This window comes from Sapajus apella, unplaced genomic scaffold (assembly GCF_009761245.1).
Source record: "Sapajus apella isolate SASKATOON/1434 unplaced genomic scaffold, GSC_monkey_1.0 scaffold40, whole genome shotgun sequence".
In the NCBI taxonomy this organism is placed as follows: Eukaryota; Metazoa; Chordata; class Mammalia; order Primates; family Cebidae; genus Sapajus; species Sapajus apella.
The window spans coordinates 12,642,647-12,667,926 of NW_022436980.1; the positions used below are offsets into that span (position 1 = coordinate 12,642,647).

The window sequence follows — 25,280 nt, forward strand, 5'->3', positions numbered from 1 at the left end:
GATGATTCTTTGTTGCATAAGATTAAATCATAGCACAGCAGCACATCTCACATATCTGGCCTTCATCCACCAAATGCTGGAGCTGTCCTGCCATCAGTGACCACCAGTAATGACCCCTAAAATTTCCAAACTCTTGAGGGGCCAATGCCTTTCCTACTTGATCAGTCTGTACTATAGTCTGGATATTCAACCCTCTAAACCTCATGTTGAAATCTGATCCCCAGTATTGGAGGTGGGACTTACTGGTAAGTGTTTGGGTCATAGGGGGCACATTCCTCATGAATAGATGAATGCCTTTCCTAGGAGAAGAGGGGTGAGTGAGCTCTTGCTATTAGTTCCTGAGAGAGCTGGTTGTTAAAAAGAGCCTGGCATCTCCCTCCCCTCTCTCTTGCATCCTTCCTCTTGCCATGTGATCTCCGCCCACACCAGCCCCCCTTTGCCTTCTGCCATGAGCGGAAGTGGCCTGAAGCCTTCACCAGAAGCAGATGCTGGCACCATGCTTCTTAGACAGCCTGCAGAACCACGAACCAAATAAAATTCCTTTCTTTATAATTACCTATCCTTGGGTATTCCTTTATAGCAACACAAATGAACTAAGACAGCTTGATAAACTCTAAAACTTCCTTCAAGCCTCGATTGAAGGAAGGAAGCCATCTGAGGGTGACACAATTGCCCTCTCTGTCCCTGGCGATTTCCTGGTTCTTTCCTTCCATGGTGCTGTCTCAGCTTCCCTAAATGTAGTGATAACCCAGTCCTTTTTACTGCACTCAGCTGTTAGCAGAGCAGGAGTCTCCCTCTCTCTGGTTTGAAAAGAGAGAAATTTGTCGTCTTGCAGTTGTGGAGGCCAGAAGTCCGAAGTCAAGGTACCAGCAGGGCCACCATCCCGCCGAAGGCCCTAGGGAAGAGCTGTTGTTCTACGCTTCTGTCTTAGCTTTTGGTGATCTCAGCTATTCCTTGGCTTGTAGTTGCATTGTGTTATTCCCCTGTCTTCACGTGACATTTTTCCTCATCCCTGTCTGTCCTCTTTTCATAAGGACACCCGCCATACTGGACATCCATCACACTGGCCCATCCCATGTCATTATGACCTTATATTCTTTTTTTTTTTTTTCCTCATTAAACTTTTTTAATGGGTCTCAAAATTCCCTGACAAATTTTTGATCAAGTTGTTTCCATTAAAAAGTACTGATTTTAAAAACTAGTAAAACTGCCACACGCAAAATAGAAAACCAAAGTGGTCCACAAAACATTTTCCTTTCCTTCTCAAGGTTTTACAATGCATTGTTATCATTAACCAGTCTTTTACTACTAAACTTAAATGGCCAATTGAAACAAACAGTTCTGAGATGGTTCTTCCTCCACCACTGATTAAGACTGAGGTGGCAGGTATTATAGATAATGTTCATTTAGCCTTCTGAGCTTTCTGGGCAGACTGGGTGACTCTGCCAGCTCCAGCGGCCTTCTTGTCCACTGCTTTGATGACACCCACGGCGACCGTCTGTCTCATATCACAAACAGCAAAGCGACTGAGAGGTGGATAGTCTGAGAAGCCCTCAACACACATGGGCTAGCCAGGAACCATATCAACGATGGCAGCATCACCAGACTTCAAGAATTTAGGGCCATCTTCCAGCCTTTTACCAGAACGGTGGTCAATCTTTTCCTTCAGCTCAGCAAACTTGCATGCAATGTGAGCGGTGTGGCAATCCGGTAGGGGGCATAGCCAGCCCTGATTTGGCCTGGATAGTTCAGGACAATCACCTGGGCAGTGACACCAGCCGCTTCCATTGATGGGTCATTCTTGCTGTCACCAGCAACGTTGCAACAACAAACATCCTTGACAGACACATTCTTGACATTGAAGCCCACATTGTCCCCAGAAGAGCTTCACTCAAAGCTTCATGGTGCATTTCAACAGATTTTACTTCAGTTATAACGTTGACTGGAGCAAAGGTGACCACCATACCAGGTTTGAGAACGCCAGTCTCCACTCGGCCAACAGGAACAGTACCGATACCACCAATTTTTATAGACATCCTGGAGAGGCAGGCGCAAGGGCTTGTCAGTTGGATGAGCTGGTGGTAGGATGCAGTCCACGGCCTTAAGCAGCGTGGTTCCACTGGCATTGCCACCCTTATGGGTGACTTCCATCCCTTGAACCAAGGCACGTTAGCACTAGGCTCCAGCATGTTGTCACCATTCCAACCAGAAATTGACACAAATGCTACTGTGTCGAGGTTGTAGCCAATTTTCTTAATGTAAGTGCTGATTTCCTTAATGATTTTCTCATGTCTCTTCTGGCTGTAGGGTGGCTAAGTGGAATCCGTTTTGTTAACACCAACGATTAGTTGTTTCACACCCAGTGTGTAGGCCAGAAGGGTGTGTTCTCGGGTCTGTCCATTCTTGGAGATACCAGCTTCAAATTCACCAACACCAGCAGCAACAATTAAGACAGCGCAGTCAGCATGAGATGTCCCTGTAGTCACGTTTGTGATGAAGTCTCTGTGTCCTGGGCATCAATGATAGTCATGTAGTACTTGCTGGTCTCAAATTTCCACAAGGAGCTATCAATGGGGATGCCATGTTCATGCTCAGCTTTCAGTTCATCCAACACCCAGGCATACTTGAAGAAGCCCTTTTCCATCTCAGCAGCCTCCTTCTCCATTTTTTCAGTGGATCTTTTGTCGATGCCACTGCATTTGTAGATTAGGTGACCAGTAATGGTGGACTTGCCCGAATCTATGTGTCCAATGACGACAATGTTGATATGAGTCTTTTCCTTTCCCATTTTGGCTTTTAGGGGTAGTTTTCATGACCACCGTGTTCTGTTGGCAAGCCCGTTTAGGGGGGAAAAAAAGCGAGCTTCTCTTCTTAATTTTACTCACTACATCAGGAATGCTTCTTAATTACTTTTGCACCCCACAATGAATCACACAATCTAAAACTGAGTAAATGTTTAACAAAAACTGTGGAATAAATGACTTTAAAAATTAAAAAAAAACAACTGTTTGAGAGCATGTAGATAAGCTATGGTCATCCATTAAAGTGGAAGGTTTCCAATATATCTATTTTACCCCGAAGATAGTATGATAAAAATGGACATTTGGTAACCTTTTTTTTTCCTTCATTATAACTTCAACAATTTCTGCAATCTCTGCTCTTGTATTTAACATACTCAAGTGTCAATTGTGTGCCAGGTACTGAGCTACAGATTCTTTCGGCAAATTCACAATGCATCATGAGAAACAGCTGCATACATTACTTGGTATCGTTAAATGTGACTTTATACCTCCCTGGTGGAACCAAGGGAAGGAGTGATTAATTCTGACCAGGGGATTTGGGGAGAATTTTTCAGAAAACAGCTCTACACAGTTCCAAAGATCCACACCTTCCATATATAATAGCACAAAGATTCATATTTTGAAACTCTCATATAAAGGCAATATGAAGAAATATGTGATTTATTCACTAACGTCACTTTTCAAAGTCTCTCAAAAATAACTGAAGGCAGGCATTTCCCCAAAGGTTTGTTGTTATAGGTGTAATGTATAAGCCCTCTGTGGGGTGACTTGGGGCCCTTTTTGCAGACCTCATATCAGGTGTTAAATCTGACTTTTGCAAATGGATGCCACCATCACAGTATTCTTCTTAAACAGGTGATTTGAAATTAATCTTGTTGTCCTTTTCCCACTAATGCATTGAGGTTGTTACTTGTATCCTGAGGAAATTTACCACTAAAACATATGCTTCTTTTAGTTCAAATAGTGAGTAGAAAAGGCTGTAAATATATTTTTACTTTTAGGGGTGGGTTAGGGGATGGTGGTAAAAAATGAAAATTAAAATACTTTCAACATGTTTAATCTTTAATAATTACAATAACATATCTTTCTGCCTCATTGTTCTCTGCTCCAGAGTATTCCATAGATTCTGCCATGCCTGATCCATGTAACAAACATTTGTTGAATGAATTAATGCATGCATACGTAGATGAAATGGCTTATTTTTCCATTTGTTCTGAGCTTCAGAATTTTTCTTCAATTTACTAAGCTTTAAGGAAGTTAAAAAATATTAAAGAGAGCAACGGGGAAGGTTTTTGTTTTTTCTAGTCGTAGAGTGAATGCTGTCTTTGAGGCACTGAGGACTCAAGGTCAGGGAACGCTGTGACCTTCCGAACCTAGCACAAAGGTGGCCTTTTTTTCCCCTCCTTCTCTTCACTGGTTTCATGAGCTGGTGCCAGCTGAGTCTAGATGGTGCGCCTTTACACTTGAATGAAACACTCCCTGCCCTCAGTTCTGGGAGCTCCACTCTGCTGCCTCCATCTGCTGCTTCTGATAAATGCTCATATTTTAAATATATTGCTATCAGCTCACTCCCAAAGTGGTTTGCAGGCTCTCCATATAGCAAACAATCCCACTGGCACAGAGCCACCTTTTGAGTGGGACGAATTTGGGCAGACAGAAGACATATATCCCAGTGATGAGAGATGAGAGCGAAGACAGAGGAAATTGCCTGGAGAAGCTAGTGAAAAAGACCATGGCTGTGTCCTACAGGCGTATAGAGTCCATCAGAATCTGTGTAGGGCTCCAAAGCACCTCTATGGAGGGTGAGCACATCTGAAGTGTGGCCATTTTGAGCATGGAGTGGATGTGAAGTTTAAGAAGCGGCATTGCTTTTCTCTGATAACCTGTTAAACATTAGCCCGTTCTGCTGACAACACTCCATTATTAGCAACCTCCCGGAAACTAAGATACACAGGGATTTGCCTCCAGCCCTCACAGCCTCCTCCGGCACATATACCGTTTATGACACTCTTCCGAGTCCCCCTGCTAGTTGCAGCTGGCAGTTGCCTCCCTTTCAGTGTTTCTTCCTTCCAGCAACTTATCTCTAGCCAACACAATCACCACTTGCATTTGGGAGGATGGAGTAACACAGTGTGGAAGGTCTCCCTGAAGAACACGATCACGGCAGAAGCCACTGGGGTAGGCGTCATTCTCTCACAGTTGCAGAGTCATGGAATATTAGAGCTAGAAGGGGAGTTAAGGAACATTGAATCCAATTCCTTTATCCTAAAGGAATCTCAAATTTTCATGTCCCAAATGGATTCCTTATGCCCCTCCTCCTACCTACCTCCTCTTTCGGTTTTCCTCATTTCAGCAGTGTGACTCCACTTGCTCAGACCAAAAACTGTGGAGTATTTGGTCTGACAGCAAATCCTGCTGGCTCTACCTTCAAAACATAGCCAATATCTGACCCCTTCTTGCTTCCGCTACTGTTACAATTCTGATCCAAGATACCTTCATCTCTGCTCCAGATTATTGCAATAGCCAAAGGGTCAGCATGGGCAAAATCTGTCCTGTAAACTGCTTTGGTAAATAAAGTTGTATTGAAACACAGCCCAACTCATTAATTTACCTTATCTGTGGCTCTTTCATGGTATAATGACAAAGTCACGGAGTTGAAACATAGACCTTAGGGCCTGAACAAATATTTACCATCTTTTGCCCTTTACAGAAAATGTTTGCTAACCCCTGGAATAACCTATTAAATTCCATCCCCGCCTTCCCCCCCTCCCCACCCCATGACCTGTCTGATCTCATCGGCGCTGTTCTCCTGTTTCTCACTTTGGTCTGGCCACGCTGGCCACTCCCCCACCCCTTGATCTTCCTCTGTAAGCCAGGCATGCTCCGGTTGCCCGGCCTTGTATGGACCTTTCCCTCCGCCTGAAATGATCTCTACATTGACATCTGCCTGGCTTGCTCACCCTTTACTCCCTTTACACTCAAATGCTCTCTTTTAGTGAGCTTTCTCTGACCACCTTATTTAAAACAGCATCACACTCGCTGCCTTACTTCTCTCCATAGCATCTAACACCACTTAACATACCACATTTCCCCATGAGGGAGCTTGCATTTTAGTGGGGAGATGAGGAGAGCCAGTAGACACAATAAATGAGGTTTTGTTTTCCTGATAGACCCACAGTGTATAGGCATGCTCCAGGTATTTAATAAATGAATACATCCTTTGAAGCAACAGTGCTGTAGCAGAACGTAGCAGTGTCTGAGCGAGGATCTCCACAGACAGTTTGCTTATGGCAGTCACTAGGAACCATAGGCAGAAATAACTTGTGAAATGACCTGTGGACTTATGGAGGTATTTTATCTTCCATTTTCCCACTTCCCTTTTTTCATTTCATATCTTACCACATCACCAGGGTCCTCATGCTATTCCTTGAGTCTGTGGTTTTCGTTTCTACAACATTTCAGAACTTACTGTTTCCTCTTCCACCCGTCATTATTACCAAAAGAGGAAGCCTGGCACATTCTCTTCTAAGTTGATAGACTCATTAAAGCCCAAATAGTAATAAATAATAATGTCTCTACCTCATGGAAAATATTGAAACACCTTTCAATGCCTAACTCCAAAGAGGTAAGTGATATGGGAATTTCCAGCAGGCACTTGGCCTGGACCAGCTGGGGTAGTCATCAAGAGGTCCCTGAAGTAAAATCCAATCACAGCCCATGGACAGCTGTCTACTCTGTCTCTGCAGGGTGGGTGCAGCCATGGGTATGTCCCCCTCGGAATGTGCATGCACACACATATGCGGGAACCAATTAGGGACACTGGGAACACCTTAACTTCCATGGAAAAAAGCTGTCACTTATGTCACTTATGTTCACTACATATATACTATGGATTCTTTCCCTTGGCACTTTGATACCTTTTTGTCTAGCTTACAGTGCCACTAGTACAAAGCACTTCTTGGAAGAAAAAGGAATCCAGATAGGCGTAAGGAGCAGAGCCTGATACAGTTTGGCTGTGTCCCACCCAGATCTGATCCTGAACTGTAAGCCCCATAATTCCCACGTCTAAGGAGAAACCTGGTGGGAGGTGATTTGGTCATGCGGGTGGTTCCCACATGATGTTCTCATGATAGTGAGTTTGTTCTCACAAGATTTGATGGTTTCATAAGAGGCTCTTCCCTCTTTGCTACTCACCATTCTCTCTCTTGCCATGTTAGATGTGCCTCTTCCCTTTCTGCCATGATGTTAAGTTTCCTGAGGCCTCCCCAGCCATGCAGAACTGTGAGTTAATTAAACCTCTTTTCTTTATTAATTACCCAGTCTTGGGTATGTCTTTGTAGCCGTGTGAAAATGGACTAACAGATCCCCAAAAGGCAGGCAGGATGCGGTTTATCAGAGCACAAATCACAGGATTCTACTGGCCTTCTGGGGCCATACTTACCACACTCCAAAACACAGTGAGAGCTCTGAAGGTGGAGAAGAGAAAAAGATTAAGAAGCACAACTTTTTCACTTTAAAAAGACAAAAAATAATCTCGATTCTCAGACTGTGCTGTGCAAGAAACCAGTGGACTTTCTCAGGCAATTCAGTACTATCAGACAAAATTAAGAGAATCATCCAAACTACCAAGGATTTATCGGTTAGGTCTGACTGATCTGCCTGTCAAGAGCCTTGTTCTGTCTCCAGGGAATGCAGCACTTATGTAAGCCCTGCGTAGAGAATATGCTTACCTTTCAAGGACAGGACAGGTTAGGATGAGCTCTTTACCTTAGTGTACCAGGTACAGCTCCAGGTGGTCTTGACCAGGTGGCCATCACAAATGAACGTACCATTTTCTTTGGAAATTACGATAGAGTATGACTCATTTCTCCCCCACTCCACACACTGCCACGTAGGACCCACTGAATTTGCCACCTGGTGAAATGGTTATTGATCTGTCATTCCTCCAGGGGATCCCCTAGTTTCATTTCCTTCATTCTCTAGACAAAGAGACACAATTGTGTAACCATATAGACACTTTCTGCATTTTATCAAAATGGCATCTTGTAAATGAAAACTCACAAGAGACTAGCACAGATGTCAGATACAAAGTACTTTGATGGACGCACACAAAAAAAGGCATTTTGTACACGACAGTGAAACCAGTTTCTTAAAGTATTTCTAAACTCACCGAATATAGAACTAAAGAGATCCTCAAGCCACTTTGAAGTACACATTGGCTTCTATCTGAACAAAGGTAGAACATGTGCTGCTTTAACAGGAGATGTGAGAGACCCTGCTGTCCACATGAGAGGTTTCACTTGCAGCCGACTTGCTTCTGTCTCCTGGGTGCTGCACAGCCCCGACTAGCACCTGTGACCTGCAGCTAACACAAAACACCCAGGAGGCCAGGATGCAACTTGGGTTCACAGGGATTCTCCACTTTACTACAGGTGGATCCCTCCCGACCAAGCAAAGGGGACAGAGGAACTGACGATACTTTTACCAAGATAAATCATGTCCCAGCAGGCCACTTGTCTTCTGAGGTCAGACACTAAGCCAGTGGCTCTCAAACTTTAGCATGCCCCAGAATCACCTGGAAAACTCAATAAAACACAGATAGCTGGGCCACACTCCAATGTGTCTCCTGCAATAGGTTTAGGGCTGGACCCAAGAATTTGCATTTCCAAGTTTCCGGGTGCTGCAGATGCTGTAAACCCAAGTAGCACCCTTTGAGAACCACCCCTTTAAGCTCAGTGTGAGTCTAACTTTTTTCTTTCCTGCTACCATTGTGGTTCCCAGGCCCTGTGGCTGGGGAAGAGATGAAGGAAGATGCAGCTTCTGCAGCAGGAGTTGGCATGTGGGAGCGGTCAAACTCAGGGGCTGTTCAAGATAGATCAGTGAGGGGGACGGGGCCTGGAATCAGGCAGCCTTTCTCATGATTCCAGACACGTCTGTCTGTCGTCTGACAGTTCAAACATGGTTTATCCATTTCACTTTTAAATCCCCGCTAATGAGAGTCTGAGTCCATTGGCCCACACCCACAGCAATGAGATCAGTATTAGAGAAAAGAAGATTGGCAGAAGGGCTCAGAGAGCTCATGTAGTAGCATCAATAAACAAACATCATGAGGCACAGTTTCTCAAGCGGTTTTGCACACGTGGTCACAGCAGGGCAGGGAAGGGTGTACCTAGAGAGCCCTGTGTGGGCAGAAAACCGTTTTCTCAGCAGACATTCCTAGCTGCTTCTGGTGGAGGATTCATTTGAAATTGTCAGTCTGAAAGGCAGACCGCTACTCTGCAGCTCATTTCAGAGAACACCCATGTGCTCAAGCCTTCATTTTCTTTTCCTACAAAACTTGTCCCTCCAAGGATACAAAAGGCAGTCTTTGGAGATCTATTTATTTCTATACCTTGGCCCCAAAGAGGAATTAGGGTGCAGTAAAATGTTGCCAATGGAGCTGGGATGAAAAGAAACAATGAGTCTGGAGAGAGCTTTTGGTCAATTCGAAGGTGTTTGTGTGAGTAAGGAAGTAGGGACTTAAGGGGCTGCTGGCAATATCTTTGAAGGGATGGGCTGTGGTCATTAACTACCGTACATTGTATCCTTCAGGAGGGATGAGGCATTTACTTCTGTTTATATTATGTTTCCTTTGAAGGTCAGCGGGGGCTCTGCTCTGCCTTATCTTCACTCCAGGACCTAGGCTGAGGGGGCAGCTGCTGTCTGAGCATTGCTGATTGCCATGGCAGAGGGAAAGAAAAAAAGAAAAAATTGCATGCTAGGCCTAGAAACTTTGGTCCAGATGTACATGGTTATCGGGAGTTGAATGTTATCCACCCTACCCCCTCTACAAATTCATGCCCACCCCAAACTTCAGAACATGATCTTTATTTGGAAATAGGGTCTTTGCAGGTATATGTAGCAAAGAATCTCAAGATGATACCTACATTGGTCCCTAAATCTAATGATGGATGTCCTTTTAAGAAGAGGCAAGCACACACAGACAGAGAAGACCCTGTGAAGACAGTGGCGGAGACTGGCGTGATACTGCTCAAGTTTAGTAATGCCAAGGGCTGCCAGGCTAGGAAGGAAGGATTCTTCTCAGGTGCCTTCGGAGAGAGCATGGCCCTCAGAATAGTGAGAGAATGAACTTCTCTTGTCTTAAGCCTCCTGTTTATGGTAATTTCCTATGCTCTCCCCAGGAAATGAACACACTGGCCCAAACAAGTCCCATTGCCATACCTGATTTCAACGGCATGGGGAAGGACAGTCTGACAGTGCTGGATAATCTCTCTCAGATCCACTCTCTACTTTCCTATACTCTGCTCTGAGCCTGGAAAGTTAAAATTCAAGAATTGTATAAACAGACTCCCCTTTCCTCTGGCGTCTGGTTAAGATTTGCCAATAGAGGGGGTTCAGAGGGAGGGAAGAGAGTGAAGTCATGTACTTTGCCACCTACCTCCCTGCCAGGCTGGTTGTAGCGGTGTTCCACTATTGACGGCCACAGCTCCAGCCAGGCAGCCCCTCCTTTAGTTTCTCCTTTCTCTTGGGGTTCTGGTAACACTTCTTCCCTGTACTCCTCTAGGAACGGGGTACAACAGCTATTGTTAGCCAACGTGCTCCACCATCCCTTGTTGGTTTCCCATTGCCCCACTCACAACCTTGCAGACAGTCCTTTTACTAATCTCTCCTCAATAACTTCACTTGAGTGTGCCATCTGTTTCCTGCTGAGACCCAGCAGACACACACACCATGTACCCAGGAGGAGAGTCAGACATCTTTGATGGACACAGTGACAACCTTGCTAAATTGGGAAGCAGCTCTAGTGCAACCAATGGTGGGAAATGCAATGAGAGTGGCGGGTCACACGATGGCTTTGCTTCCACCCCTCCCTCTCTGGCAGAGGAAGGAATGTGAGCTCTGAAGCAGGATTCAAACCCCAGATTCCCCATTTATCAGCGGTAATAGGAACCTCGCTGAACTCCAGCTTGTATACACATATGATGGGTATAACAATGCTTCCTTTACGAGGCTCTTGTGTGGATTAAGGAAGAAAAATATGAAAAAAACAAAACAAACAAACAAAAAAAGCCTAGCTGTTGTAGGTAGAATAATGTCCCCCAAAGAGTTCCAAGCCCCAATCTCTGCAAACTTGTGAATATGTTACTTTACATGGCAAAGAGACGTCTCAGTGTGGATGTGATTGAGATTACCGACCTTAAAATAGGAAGATTATCTTGGATTACCAAGGGGGCCCATCTAATCACTTGAGCACGTAAAGGCAGAAGTGGAAGGCAGAAGAGTTGGTCAGAGATGAGGCACAAGAAGCAGAGACAGAAGATATCCCGTGTCCGAAGAATTTAATATGGCACTCCTAGTTCTAAGGTGTGCAGGGACTACCTACAGTGACTCAAAAGAGGCCTCTAAATACCAAAGGAGGCGCCCAGATGGCAGCCAGCAAGGAAACAGACCTCAGTCCTACAGACATTGATTTCTGCCAACTACTTGGATTAACCTGGAAATGGACTCTCCCCTAGAGCCTCGGGAAGGGAAAGCAGCTCAGCGAATGCCTGATTCAGTCTTGTGAGACTTGAAACAGAGAAACCAGCTGAGTCTACTGGACTTCTGACCTACAGAACTGTGAGATAATAAATGGGTGTTGTTTTAAGCCCCTAAATTTGGAGTAATTTGTTATGGCAGCAATCGAAAGCCAATCCACTAGCATAGTGAGGTCTTGGTGCATGGTATATGCCCACTGCATGTATGTTATCTGCTCTCAAAGAGGAGAGGCAGGCAAGTTACAAAGGGGCCCTCTCAGGACCCAAAAGAGTATATGCTCTCAAAGAAACAAGCCTGCAAGCGATTTACAATGTAACACGGAACCCAGCTTTCTCTAGTGCTTTCAAGGGCGCCCTACCTGAATGGTCTCCAGCAGCAACTGCAGAGGGAGGAGTAGAGAATGTTGTGCATCTTGTTATTCATTTGATGAAAACTCGTAGCAGATCACATAGTCTTCTCTGTGGCAGGATACCCCGTTCCTAAAACCCTCGGTCCTATTACCCCTCTACCTTGAGGCAGTTTCTGCTTCTAATATTTACCCCTAATCAAAGCACAGGCTAGTAAAAAAAAAATTATTTCCTGCTGCTGGAGCCTTCCTTCTGTTCCCCTAAGCCAAATCCATCTCTCCACCCCCACAATCCCATACCAGTATCTTCCAGCTCCCTAACTATCCAAATCTAACCCTTGACCAGACAGCACAGACAGACCTTCGTTGCTCGACTGCTTTATTTGATGACTGGGGCTCCTATGCCTATTTAGCTGGGTCAAGTTGAAACAGCATCCTAGGAAGCTGGGCTTTGAGCTAGGTGTCAGAGACATGGGTCCATTAGCATTTTATCGCCAATGAAATGCAAAGAACAAGCAAATTAAGGGCTAGCCAATAGGCATAGACCTGTGCATCTAACGTCAATCAAAATTGTTGACGCTTCTTCAACTCAAGGTGCTCCTTCAAGGCTCCGGACCAGCAACTGGTGATTCTTTTGATCATATTTTCACTGCCCTTCTAGGAGACCAATCTCGCTATGTAAGACGATTATTATAATGAGGGCTAATATTTATTGTGCGCCTGCTGTGCCTCTGGCACTGTTCTACACAACTGTAAAGGTGTTAACTTATTAAATTCTCAAGCCATTTTCAAAAGTTAATTTCTATTATTTTTATCAACCTTGCTTTACAAATGAGTCCTTAGAAAACAAGGACTCAGAAAGGTTAAATAATATGTGCAAGGTTAACAGGTAATAAGTGGCTTGAGCTGTAACTCGGACCTAGGCTGAAGTGACTCTGTATTCTCCACACCACACTGAGTTTTTTTTGATTGATTCGACACATGTAGGTCTCCAGCAGGCACTATGTTTGACTTTGGTGATTGTGATGGCTAATTTTAGGTAAAAACCTGCCTGGATTAAGAGATAGGTGGTAAAGGATTATTTCTGGGTATGTCTCTGAGGGTATTTCCAGAGGATATCGGCATGTGAGTTAGTGGACTGAATTGGGGGGATCCTCCTTCAATGTGGGTGGGCACCATCTAAAAGGCTGGTTGTCTTGATAGAGCAAAAAGGCAAGGAGGGGGCTCTCTTGCCTGTCCTCTGGAGATGAGACACCCTTCTTATTCCCGTCCTTGGCCACCAGAACTCTAGGTTCTCCAGCCTTGGAACTCTGAGACTTGCACCAGTGGCCTCCTGGCTTCTTAGGTCTTCAGCCTCAGAGTGAGAGGTGCGCCAAGGGCTTCCCTGGTTCTGAGGCCCTCCATGCTACTGGCATCCCTGGGTCTCCAGGCTTACCGATGGTCTACTGAGGAACTTCTCAGCCTCCATAATCACATGAGCCAATCCCCCTATCTCTCTATCCTATTAGTTCTGTCTCTAGAGAACCCTGACTAATACAGACATGCCAATATACTCAGGACAAGTTTCATTTTCTCCAAGCTAACGTGATAGAAGAGGAAACTATCGTGTAGAAACAAGTATCTACTGACACATTTTGTAAGCAGTATGAACAAAGCATCATGGGAGAGATAACTAGACCCATGAAGTGATGAAGAATCACAGCAAAGAGGAAAAGTAGGATTGAGAAAGGCTTCTGGGAGGAAACGATGTTTAATCTTGGCCTTGAAAGATGAGTTGGAATTCTTTGAGTTGAGGAGCAAAGAAGAAAACATAAGGGAGAATTATGAGAAGCAGAGCAAACAATGCGAAGCACAAAAGCCTGAAAGTAGAATGGCCCAGGCTTGGAATAATGCAGTGTTGCTAGTGTTGCCTGGCCATGCAACAGATGTGAGCTTGCATTCCATTGGCCAGAAGTATTAACAACTTAAGAATCTTAATTACAATAAAAGCACATATTCAGAGACACTAAGACGAAAGAGATAATACTCAGAAACTACAACCAGCCGATGACTGATAAGCCAAAAATAGGAACTTAATGATGCTAAGAACCTCTAATATATCAGATCAACTCCAAGGTTAGTTCAATAGTTTCATTCACATATGTTTACACAACACCCTTTTATGCTGGCTGCTTTTTCAGACACTGATGGAAGATATGGTTCCTGACCCTGAGAGGTTTATTTACTCATTCAGCCACTTATTTATTCGCTTATTCTGTTTATTCTTTTAACAATCATTTTTTGAGTACCTACTATGTGCCAGGCAAAGGAGCCAGCAGTAAAGAAGACTCATATGGTCCCTCCCCTCATTGAGCTTATAGTCTAGGAAGGAGTTATTACCCACCAGGAAGACAGCTATATAACAGACAAGTTCAATAAAATATAGTAAATGATACGCACCAAAATAAGACTACAACACAGAGAAGGGCACTTAACTTACATTGACATTATCTTGGGCCTTGGTTTACTGTGGGATCCTTTGCTGTTATGTTTCCTATAGCTGAAAGATGCATCTGGCCCTACACAAAGCACAGACCATGAGTAGGTGGGCACATAGACTTCTAAGCCAACCGTCAGGGGCACCAGGAGACAGCACTGTCTCATGCCTCTGCTTGACCTACCACCATGGGGCAAAAACAGCACTCGCTGAATGAAAAGTTACAATAAGGATACAATTGTATCTACACAAACTTTTTAAGATATGATCACATCAATACCTACTATGTAGTAGGAGCTTGATGTTGTGTGGGGAGGAAGATAAAAGTAGATGTAACATTCAGACAGAGGTGAGGGAAAGGGAAATTTTTTTATGCATTGAGAGAGGAAGTTTGTGATTTTTTTCACTGGCATTGGAGCTAGGGAGACTTCAGTCCGACCACAGCCTCTCCCTGAGCTTGTGACCAAGCCTCACTTTTCTCATCTATAAAGGTAACAAAAGTGATTTTTGTAAGTTTACTTATCTGTAAAGGGGAAACTATAACAACTTGGATATTATAGGGTAAAAAGAAAAGAGGATGAAAATGAGCAAAAGGGAGAGAGACAAACAAGAGAGCAGTGTCACATGTAACTGGGCAGAGTGCTTACCATGCCTCTCTCCCTTTGTTTACTCATCTCAAAAAGGGAGATCATAACCTTTACCCTTTCTGAGGTTGTTATGAAGATTAACTTAGGTGATATAGCGAATGTGCATTTCCTCTGTTCAAAACATTCTAACATGTATTATCCCCTCCCTCTCTACCCAAGAAACTCCTTACATACAGATAAGGTGAGCTCAACATACAAATTAAAATGCTTGGAAAAGTTAAAAGGGAAACCTTTAAAATGATGAAACACTGAAAGGGCTTAAGGTTATCTCAGAGAGAGGGTAATCAAATCTAGGCAGGCTGCTTTGGAATGTCTCTCCTGGGATAGGCCTCCTCTTGCCCCACCACCAAAACATATCCCAGCTAGATTCCCGGGAGCAGCAGTGGTCACCCAGGTGGCCTCTCATTCCATTTTCTGCACAAAAAGACATTAAGCACATAGCTCAGTAGCTCCCAGTGTAAAACAGAACATCACCCGATTTCTACCTCTGAAGGTTGGGGACAGTCCTTTCTAGTCACTCTTCAGCTTCAGGGGGGTTGGTTGGTATCAGGGACAGCTGACAGCCTTATTTAGCCAACCAGCTGCTCTGTGATACACAATGTCCCTAATGCTGAAAGTCTGGTGGATGATTCTTTTGTATCCACATAAGCAGCAGTTGGAGGAGAATCGATGAGTCCCTTTGGTTGCCTCAGGGTGTCAAGGCTGCCATTCAAATCATTACCACCATAATTATTAACCATTGTTTTAGTGAGATGTCTGCCAGACAATTGTTTTCTTTATTTTTTAATCATTAAAAACGCAATCAAATTTCACTAAAGCAATGCTTGCCTCAAGTCGCATCAACACATTTATTAAACCCCTTCTGTTTGCCGAGTTCAATGGAAAGTCTTGGAGGAGGGAATACTTAAAATGCTCTCGGATTTAAAAGAATTGATACTGCTCTGGGGAAGAGGTTCACACATACACACAAACAATTACAGGAAGAAGCTCGATAGTATACAATACACTGGTACAGAGTGTCATAGACAGTGCCACTTTCATATGCTGGATTTTATTTCTGTGGCAATGGGGTACTTGGGAGGAGCCGCACTGTGTAGAAGTTTTGGAGAAATAGGGTACTGTGGTAGGAAATTGCCTTCTTTCCCAGCAGGTAGTTGGAAAACAATCAAGGGGGTGGACAGGATGTGCACCCCATTAGAGCAGCCACCAGAGCCTGACTTTTTGACAGGAGAGTACATCAAAGGATAACTGTTAAAAGTAACTTTAAAAGGACTTTTGCATCAGGACGAATGCTGTGGCCTCTGTGATTCAGCGATAAATTTAAAAGGCTTGTCCCTATTGTGGCTTGCGGCCACATGTCCAACCCATTTTTCAAGCATGTTAAACCGAGGGCCGCACGTGCGGCAGTCACGAACCAAGCTCAATAACCTTGCTGGTGGGGATGTGTTGGACACGCTGCTAATGCCCGTTTGCCACAACGCTCGCTAGTCCCGGCGGTGGCGGTGTTCACGGGTAACAATGTTTACCACCGGGAATGAAACTTGTTTGATTAACCCTGATCAGAGGATGAAAACACTAAAGAACCAAGTGAGAAAGAAGAGAACCGCATAGAAACGGCAGAGCCAGGGGGCCAGCAGAATACGGAACTCGCCAGGGACAAGCGGAAGCTCCCTGCGGGCAGGGACCCGGCCACCGCCCAGCCCTGGGCGTGACGGCCTCGGACTCAGGGACCGCGGAGGAAGCGGCGAGACGCCCCCACGCGGGGTGCGCTTCGTGCCAGACGGCGGCGTTCGGGGGAAATGGGCGCAGGTGAAAGCCCAGAAGGCGGCAGGGTCCACGCGCGCAGCCAGACTTCGGGTCCAGGGAGAGGCGCCGGCTGGGGCGGGGCGGGGCGGGGCGGCGCCGGGGGAGCAGCGCTTGGCAGGGCCCCTGGAGCGGGAGGGTGGGAGCGAAAGCAGAGACGGAAAAAGTAGAGCGAGAGGACCGAGCGGCGGCGCCGCGCGAAGGCACGGACGGACCTGCGGGAGAGGCGCGTGCGGCGGGGTCCCGGGCGAGCGTGGGAACACAGCGCTCAGCCTCCGGCGGCGGACGAACGCGGCCCCAGGGGCGGGCGGGTGCGACAGGACGTGACCGGGAAGCGCGGCGCGTGCCACCGCCCGGGAGCGGGCATCCGGCCTCCGCGGAGCGGGCGGGCGCCGGGACTGAAGCCGGCGGCGGCTGGGGCGGGGTGGGGGAGCACGGCGTCAACAGCCGCGGTGGCGGGGCGGGGCCGAGCGCGCGTGCGCGGCCGCGCGGGCGGGCGGGGGAGCGGGAGGGAAGCGGCGGGAGCGAGCGTGCGCGCGGCCGGGCAGCCTGGGCAGCGGGTCCTGCCTGTGACGGGCGGCGGCGGTCGGTCCTGCCCGTAACGGCGGCGGCGGCGGCGGCGGCCCCAGACACCTGCGGCGGCGGCGGCGACCCCGCGGCGGGCGCGGAGATGTGGCCCCTGGTGGCGGCGCTGTTGCTGGGCTCGGCGTGCTGCGGTGAGTGGCTCCTCGCTCCCAGCCCTGCGGCTGCTGTCGCTTCGCCCCCGCGGGCATGTGGGCTGCGCCCTCAAGAGGGTGGCCGGGGCGCAGAACGCTCGGGCCTGAGCGCCCGGAGTGCGGACGCGGGAGGGCCCCGCGGGGAATCGGGCGCCGCCTTTCTTCCTCCCTTCCTTTCCCTGGTCGTCTTCTTCCCCCTGGGCGACAGCGGGGCTCAGCTCCTCCACCCGGTTCTCCATCTCCAAATGCACACGCAGAGGACGACTCCAAACCGCGCACCTCGCGCAGAAATTAACTAGGAAGAAAGGGCGCGATCGCAGGCGAGGGGCTGCACCTGCCAGGGACCCCCTTCATTCGCACCCCTCTCCCTCCTCTGTGCTTAGACGCCTTTGGGGTTGAGGGAGGGAGAGTGGGAGGGCTCGGGCCTCTTGTGATGGAAGTGCGTATTTTGGCGAAGTCGGCGAGAAGGGGTTTTTGCTGTTTGCCTCCCACATGAACACAGGAGCGAAGAGGATGTAAAGGACACAATTAAGTTTCATTTTCAACTCAGCATTCAATCAGAAGAATCTTCCGGCCGTGTAATTTTTGCTTTCGTTCTTAATCCTAAAAATAAGCTTCCTGGAAACTATTTCTTTCTCGTGACCCCCCACGCCCCATCAGCCACTTTCATACATTCCAAATTGTACGTTGAAGTTTTTCCCACTTTATTTGGGGGAACCGTTTAAAAGTAATCTGGATTTCGCCTGAAATAGGAAGACAGTAACCTCCAGTCAAAACATGTGCCATAGAATGGGAGTTGGTGTCTTCCGACACCAAAGAACCTCCCCCCCACCCCCACCCCCCGCCACCCCCCCGCCACCCCCAAGCTTTTGGAATCCATTTCGCTTTTGTAAAACGTGTGCTTCGACTGTAAAAACAGCAAGGAATAGAAACATTCGTAGATCTACAGTGTCTGTCACACTTCACATCTATAGAGCCTTTTGTGAACTTTTGTAAGATTCAGAATTGAGCTTGAGTACCAGTAACGGCAATTGTTACGTTTATCCTAGAATGCTAAATTAATTCCATTTTAAACTAATTATTAGCCTCAGTGTGCCGTTCCTAAAGGTTATTTCCATGATACCCTTAAGTCTCTGCTTACCACTTTCCTCCCTCCCCACGCATCCTGGATTTTGGGGCTGTGAATCAAGATCTCCGTTATCTAAATGGTTGATTTTAGATAGTGTTTCCTGTCATCACGTTTAGTATGCTTGTTGCCTTCACTGTCATTACAGCTAAAATAATACTGCTTTCAGAGATGTGTTGTATAATCGCATCATAATTTCAGAACGCCTTCATATTAAACCAGATATGAAGTGATACAATATCACTTCTTCAAACTGGCCAAAATAGTAAAAAATATAAACCATATGCTGTTTTTAAAACAGGCAAATTAGATTTAAATCAAGTAGATAGAACTGTTGGAATGGTTCTTTGAGGAATAGGATTTGGTAGGCCCTCTTTGGTGATAGTTAATATTATTAACTAGCGCTTGTTTACACACAATTTTAATGTATTCAAATCCCTAGAGTCATATAATTCAGAATTTAGAGTATTTTATTTTACTTAGTTAATATTAACCTGAAAAAAAAAAAAAGCAAAATGCAGGCGTTATGCAATTGAGTTCTGTTAAGTGTGCACTGTAAAGCAGGAAGTGATTGTATTTGTCATAAAATATATTTTTATGTGTTTAATATATAGCTTCAAAAGGACATGTATGAAGAAAGATGTCTCAGCACACAAGTAGTTGTAAACCAAGGGACTTGAGAGACTGACTTTATCTAGAAGGAGTAAGTCATGGATTTGTACATTCATTTGTACTGAAGTTTCATTTTGCATTCATTTTCATTAATTAAGCCCAGGGAATCAGGGACCTTTCCTGGCAACCTCTACAGTGTTACTGGCCTTTGTGATAAAATAACTCATCTCAGATACTCATTTCGTGCAATTACAGGCAAACTGCAACGCACCTTAATGGATTGCAAGATGTGGAATGAATTACTATGTTGCTTTCCACTCTGCCCCCACCTTATGTTCAATTATACTTTGTTTAAAAGTGCATCCAGTTTCAGTGGTATTAATTAGCTAGCAAATAAAACCTTAAATAATAATGGTGTTGTGAACTGTCTTTTTAGTGGTTGGATTTCTCTTTGTTCAAAATGAGCTTTTTTTTTTTTTTAATCGGGTACATATGATTAAAATTTTTTTCATTGTCTAGTAGTAAGTAATTTGGCTTAAATGAAAATGTTTTCTTTTCTCTTAAAGAATATATATATATATTTAAATACAAAGTGCCATTTTAAGGAAGTAAATGCCTATTTAAAAGTACTTATTTATGGGGCCGCCCCAGCAGTCTAGAGGCAGTGTTTTTTAAAGCATTACACTAAATGCCTACCATTAGGACACTTGCTCATGCTGTCATCTGCGTTTTGGCAGATGTTTTATCTTTGCCACTGAGTTGTTCATGGAGATTTGAAAGGCCAATTTCTAAAGATGAGAAATAGATGACTTTCCCTCCAAATTGATGCACGTTCTGAATCTACAATAATCACTCATATTAGCAAAACTAGATTTGCATTTCATAGTATGAATTCAGCTATAGCCAGTATAGGCATTGTTTTAAATACAGTAATGTTCTTTTTGTGACAGAATTTTCAATCATGTTCTCTGTCTTTTAGGTTTCTGCTGTCCTACCTTTTTAAACAAGATAAACATTTCTATTTTCATATCTTATCTCTCAGTCTGATTTTAATAATATTGTCTTGGGTTGTCATAAAGTTACCTTCACTTTGTATACTAGTGCAGATATTTCTTCTGTGATAAAAAGAACAAGAATAATAGTGTAGAATCAGTTTTCTTAAAGTCATTATATTACTAAAATAAAAAATACAGAGCACCCAGGAAATTTGATTCTGATATACCTAGGCTAAGACAATAGAACCTGGCTTTTCCTTTCTATGGTTATACAGTGTTGAAGCAGAAATCAAGCTACACCCACCTCTGAATATTTCATTCCAAATCCATGGAGCAGTTGCGTAAGACTTAGGATCTGGTCAATTTCATGGTTTGAGATTTAGCTTAGGAGAATTAATGTGCATATTTGAATATGTCTAGGTTATAGGTTAAAACACTTATAGGTTAACACTTATAGGTTAAAAAGTAAGGCAAGGGGTTTGGCAAGTTCAATGTCTGTCAAAACCACTTTTTCCATTTCAAGCAAGTATGAGCCTATCCTATGCACCAAGTACTTTGCAAAGCCCTCTTTGACATACACACAAATTTCAGACAGTATGTCTCTTAATGACTTAAAATGTAGTATATAGACAGTAGATACATTTTGTTTTTATCCCCTGATGGTACTTAGGTGCTTGGTAGGGCCATAATTCTAGATGTTACTGACTTTAAACTGCCCTGCCCCCTGTAATTCTAAGTTGGCCTCTTCCAGTCTTATAAGGCCACTTTTAAATTCATTAGGAGGGTTGCTTTGGGTCAGAATTAAATAAAACTTGTGGATACCCCACTCTACCCCAGACCTTTATTTTAGCCTCCATTGAGGAGAGATCTGACTTCGTCCTTTCTGTACATAACCCAATTTAGTTAAAGACTCCAGTTCTTCAATCCAGACACTAGTTCTAAGGGCAAAAATAGGTAGGATTCCTTTCTGGCATATATCTTTACTGATGATCTTTGCTTCTTTACCTTAGAGGCTGCTGAGGCTTCTTACCCTATTCCTGAACATGCATTCCCAGAAGATAATTAACTTCCTACTCTACTGCAAAAAATAGTGGTGTGTGGTTTGGACTCCCTCAGCTTCCCTCCCACCATTACTAAACTGATCTATAATCTCTTAGCTAACCTTCATCCCATTCTCTTCCCTTATCCAGCTTCAGAAGAATACCTACTCACCTTTCCATGGAAAGGACAAACTGTCTACTACTTTTTCACTTCCACCATCTTGGAGACCTGCTCAGTCAGCTTAATTCTTCCGTCTTGCATCTTAGATCTTTCCGTCTCCATTGACTCCTTTCCCTTTGCTTGCACACATGATCAAATTTTACCCCACGTCAAACAATAAAACAAAAAACCTCAAGAAACAAAATGTCCTTGCCCTTGTCCCTGCCTCCACATCCTCCGTTGTTGCCTTCTCTGCTTTCTTACACTGCCAGATTTATTGCAAAAGAATCACTGCCACTTAATATGTTTTAAGTGCTTGATAAAGCCATCTTCTTTCTCTGTTCTCTTTCACTTGTCAAACATAGTGTGCATCAGATTTCACTAGGCCATTGACATGGCCACAAATGATGTTCTAACTTTCCATCCAGAGGCTGTTGTTACTCAGCCCACATAACATCTATTTTGTCCATATGAAGACTGTGTCTGCAATGATATTTTTTGCTGTCTCTCCTGCTTCTATCACTTCTTTTCCTTGCTTCCTTAGTTTATTCACCTTTGACTATTTGTTCCATAAATATTGGTGTTTTCCAAGATTTTATTAGAGAATAATAAACCACCTGCTCTGTTTGCTGTGCAAGGACTCTCTGTGCAATCTTTTTTATGCTCATGGTTTCAATATTCTTGGTGGTGACTCCCAAGTCTTTATAGTTCTGACTTCTCTTCTTCAATTCAGATTCATATGTCCTGGAACCTACTGGCCATTTCCATTTTATTCTACCACATGTACTTTAATACCCAGCCTATTAAATATTGAAAGGTATTCTCCCCAAATATGTAAGCCTCTTTTCTCTATAATTAACCTACTATCTAACTGGCCAGGCATACTATTTGGTCAACAATTTTAATTTTGCCCTCTTTGTCTCTCCTGCCTTCCATGTCTGCCCTCTGTCGATTGCTGTAAGTTTTAGGTTTCCCTCCAGTTGTTCTTTACTATTGCAGTAGTCTCTCCGTGGGTCTCCCTTTCTCTTTTCCCTTCCTGCCCTCAGTCCTTCCTTTACACTGCTGTCAATGTTTTTTTTTTTTTAATGAAATTAAATCTGAGTGGTTTATGATTGTTTATGTTATCAAGTCTAAACCCAGCGTGACATTCAAGGAAGCCCTTTAGAATTTTTCTTAATCATCTTTTCCAACCTCATTTCCTAGAGCTCACCTAAATAATTCTTTGCTTTCACTTCTTCCCTTTCTTTATCCGACTGTATACATGTTACTTTGCTTAGAAAGCCCTTTCTTTCCCATAACATTCTTACTCATCCTTTAAGACCCAGTTTAAACATCACTCTCTAGGAAGATCATTCATAGATACATTCTTGTGATTTTTAAGGAACTTTTCTATCCAACCATATGAGTGACTTGAGATTTTCCATTAAAATATGCAGCTTCATGATTTCATAAGCACGTCTATACAACTGAGAAGCAGTGGCAGGTTCTCTTGAAATATGGAAGAAAAGTGTATTTTCTCCTACATGATTTTTAGATTTTTTTCCTTGGAATTCATACTTTAAACTTTTTACATTCACAAGGAATATATTGAATTTTACTTTCTGGACCCTGTGTTAGATTATTAGGATACTACATGAAGACAGTGTCTTACTTTCTGAGTCTGCAGAGGTCAGTTAAGTAAAATAGTAATTATACAGTAGTAGGTACGGTGACAACATTTGAACATGAGGCAATGGGAGCAATGAGGAGGGGAAGAATACAATTGAGTAATGATACGGAAGGTGAACAAGATCGAACATTTCAACTGTGCTTTAGCAGGAAGAGCAAAAGTTAGCAAACTGTAGCCGCCATTTATTGAACATTTGCTGTATATGTGAAAGGTAGAACAAGAACATGTTCATTATCTTATTAAATCTTAGCAATATCTCTATGAGGTGTATACCATCACTATTCACATTTTATAGATGAGGAAACTGAGTGGCAGAGATAAGTAACTTGCCTACGGTTATACAGCTAAGAAGTGTACAAGCTGCCACAAACCGGGTCTGACCCCTAAATGTGTGCTCGTAACTATTAAAAACCCGATGTACTCAGTGGGGTAATAGTGTACAATAGTTAAGAGGCTGTTTAGGTTTGAGGAACAGCATGAGCTAAGGCACAGGGATGAGTGCATTTGCATAGTCATGGAATTGCAGGAAGGTCATTACGATTGGAGCTTAGTGTAGAAATGAGAGAGTACAGGAGGTGGGGCTGGAAAGAATCTCGAAGGACCTCATTTGTATTCCATGCTAAGGTACTTAGAGTTTAGCCTGAAAAGGGTTGAGGGTGTTGTTAAAGTATCTTTCTTAGGCAAAGGAGTGCACATTTGCATTTAGAACAGTTATTTTGGGAACTGTAGAAAATACATCAGGGCCGGGATGGAGAAATCTTTTGAGGATGGAGGCAGGGAGCTAGTTAGGAGAGTATGGCAATAGTTCATGGAGAGGATGAGTGTCTCATTCGTTCATTCAACAGACATTGGATTTAGGAACTTAATTAGGTTGACCTACCAAGAATTCTCCATGGCTAAGGAGAGAGGGGAATCTAACTTGATTCTTAGGTCCACTGATAGAAGATAGAAAATATTTTAGCAAAGTGATTTAGGCTGAGGGTAGGAAGGGGAGGCTCGTAAGTTTTTGGACACGCTGACTTTGAAGTAACTGTATTACATCTAAGTGGAAGTGCACAGCAGACAGTTGGCTGTCCAGCCTCTGCAGTTTAGAAGAAAGGCAGTGCATGATTAAGTTGTTTAAAAAAGTTTGCAGGTGAAGATAACGTTGAGAGTCAAGGAAATTACTAGGGGGCAGAGGGTGCTGAATCTGAAGCCCTTAGGAACACTAACAGTTAGTATGAGTCAAGGAATAGATTTCAACAAAGAAAGCAAACTAGGATGCGGTAGACAAAGCAGGAGGAAGTTCATAATCAGGAGATATCATGAAGGCCAGGAGAGAAGAGCAAGAAAGGAACTGCCCACTGGCTCAAGAACTGTGGAAGTCAAGATAGAAAATGAACCATGCATATTTGATTTTTCACAAGGGATTTTTCACAAAGGGGTGACTTTGGCAAGAGCTGTAGTAGTAAAGAAATAGGGGTGAAGAGGTGGAGGCCAGGGAACAGATTTAAGAAGTGAATTGGAAGTGAGGAAATACATATAGATTGTTAATTTGGGATGCTAGGGAAGAGAGAAACAAGTATGAGAAACTTTTTTTTTTAAGTTGGTGAATATTCAAGCAATTTTTAAAGACAGAAAAAAAAAAACACCTTGTAAATGGAATGAGGGATGTGGGAAGCTGATAATCAACTAGGGAAAGTCCTTGGGGAGATTGATGGGTACGGAGGCACAAATGGAACCTAGCTCTCAGGTGGTGAGATTCATTTCTGAAAAAGAGGCAAAAAAAAAAAAAAAAAAAGATGTGGCTAATTGGGGTTGCAGGTAAGTTGTAGGGAAGGAGTATGGGAAGCTTCAGGATTCTCCTCTGAAGGATTCAGTTTGTATTAAGAAATAGGGAGAGAGGTCTGTTGGAGAATGTGGGATAAAGGGCAAAAGGGAATGATATGCGACTTGTTATAATGGAGAGAACGTTTACAAGAAACCTGATAAAGATTGAAGGCCCGGAGAAGCAGGGACTATGGCATTCTTCTGTTTGCCCATCCATAAGGACATTGTCCATACAGAAAAGATAACACTTGTAACTTTGTATTATATACAGTACTTATCATCACCCATATGAGAGTTGTAAGCTCATAGAAGATAATTCCTATATTTTTTCATCGCTATATCCCCACATCCTATTGTAATATTTCATATCAGGTAATTCTCAACAAATGTTTGTTGCATTTTTAAAATTCTAACCTGAACTTGTGTGGTGTGAGCACTATGGATTGAGTCTTCTCTGCCACTACAAAGCTGTTTTCTGGGTTGTGATCTGAGATGGTGTGGGCTGATGGTCTATATTCACCAATAATTGTACAGTTCCAAGG

The 25,280-nt window shown here is 44.0% G+C and overlaps 1 protein-coding gene and 1 pseudogene across 9 annotated transcripts in view; one reads left to right on the forward strand and one right to left on the reverse strand.

The window, feature by feature from the left end:
- Window positions 1-975: 975 nt before the first annotated feature.
- On the reverse strand, window positions 976-17,015 carry LOC116565512 (annotated as a pseudogene). The gene is made up of 2 exons (XR_004275475.1): window positions 7,972-17,015; window positions 976-7,780 (listed from the first exon to the last, which is right to left on the reverse strand). The product of XR_004275475.1 is annotated as an elongation factor 1-alpha 1 pseudogene (transcript).
- Window positions 17,016-17,089: 74 nt separating this feature from the next.
- CD47 (CD47 molecule) overlaps window positions 17,090-25,280 on the forward strand; it is a 48,504-nt gene continuing 40,313 nt past the window's right edge. For all 8 annotated transcript variants that reach the window (XR_004275476.1, XM_032299180.1, XM_032299181.1 and 5 more), the window contains exon 1: window positions 17,090-17,327. Coding sequence is in view for 7 of the 8 variants with exons in the window: in XM_032299180.1 (XP_032155071.1) it covers window positions 17,282-17,327 (46 nt within the window). In the remaining variant the exon portion in view is untranslated. The remainder of the gene's footprint in view (window positions 17,328-25,280) is intronic.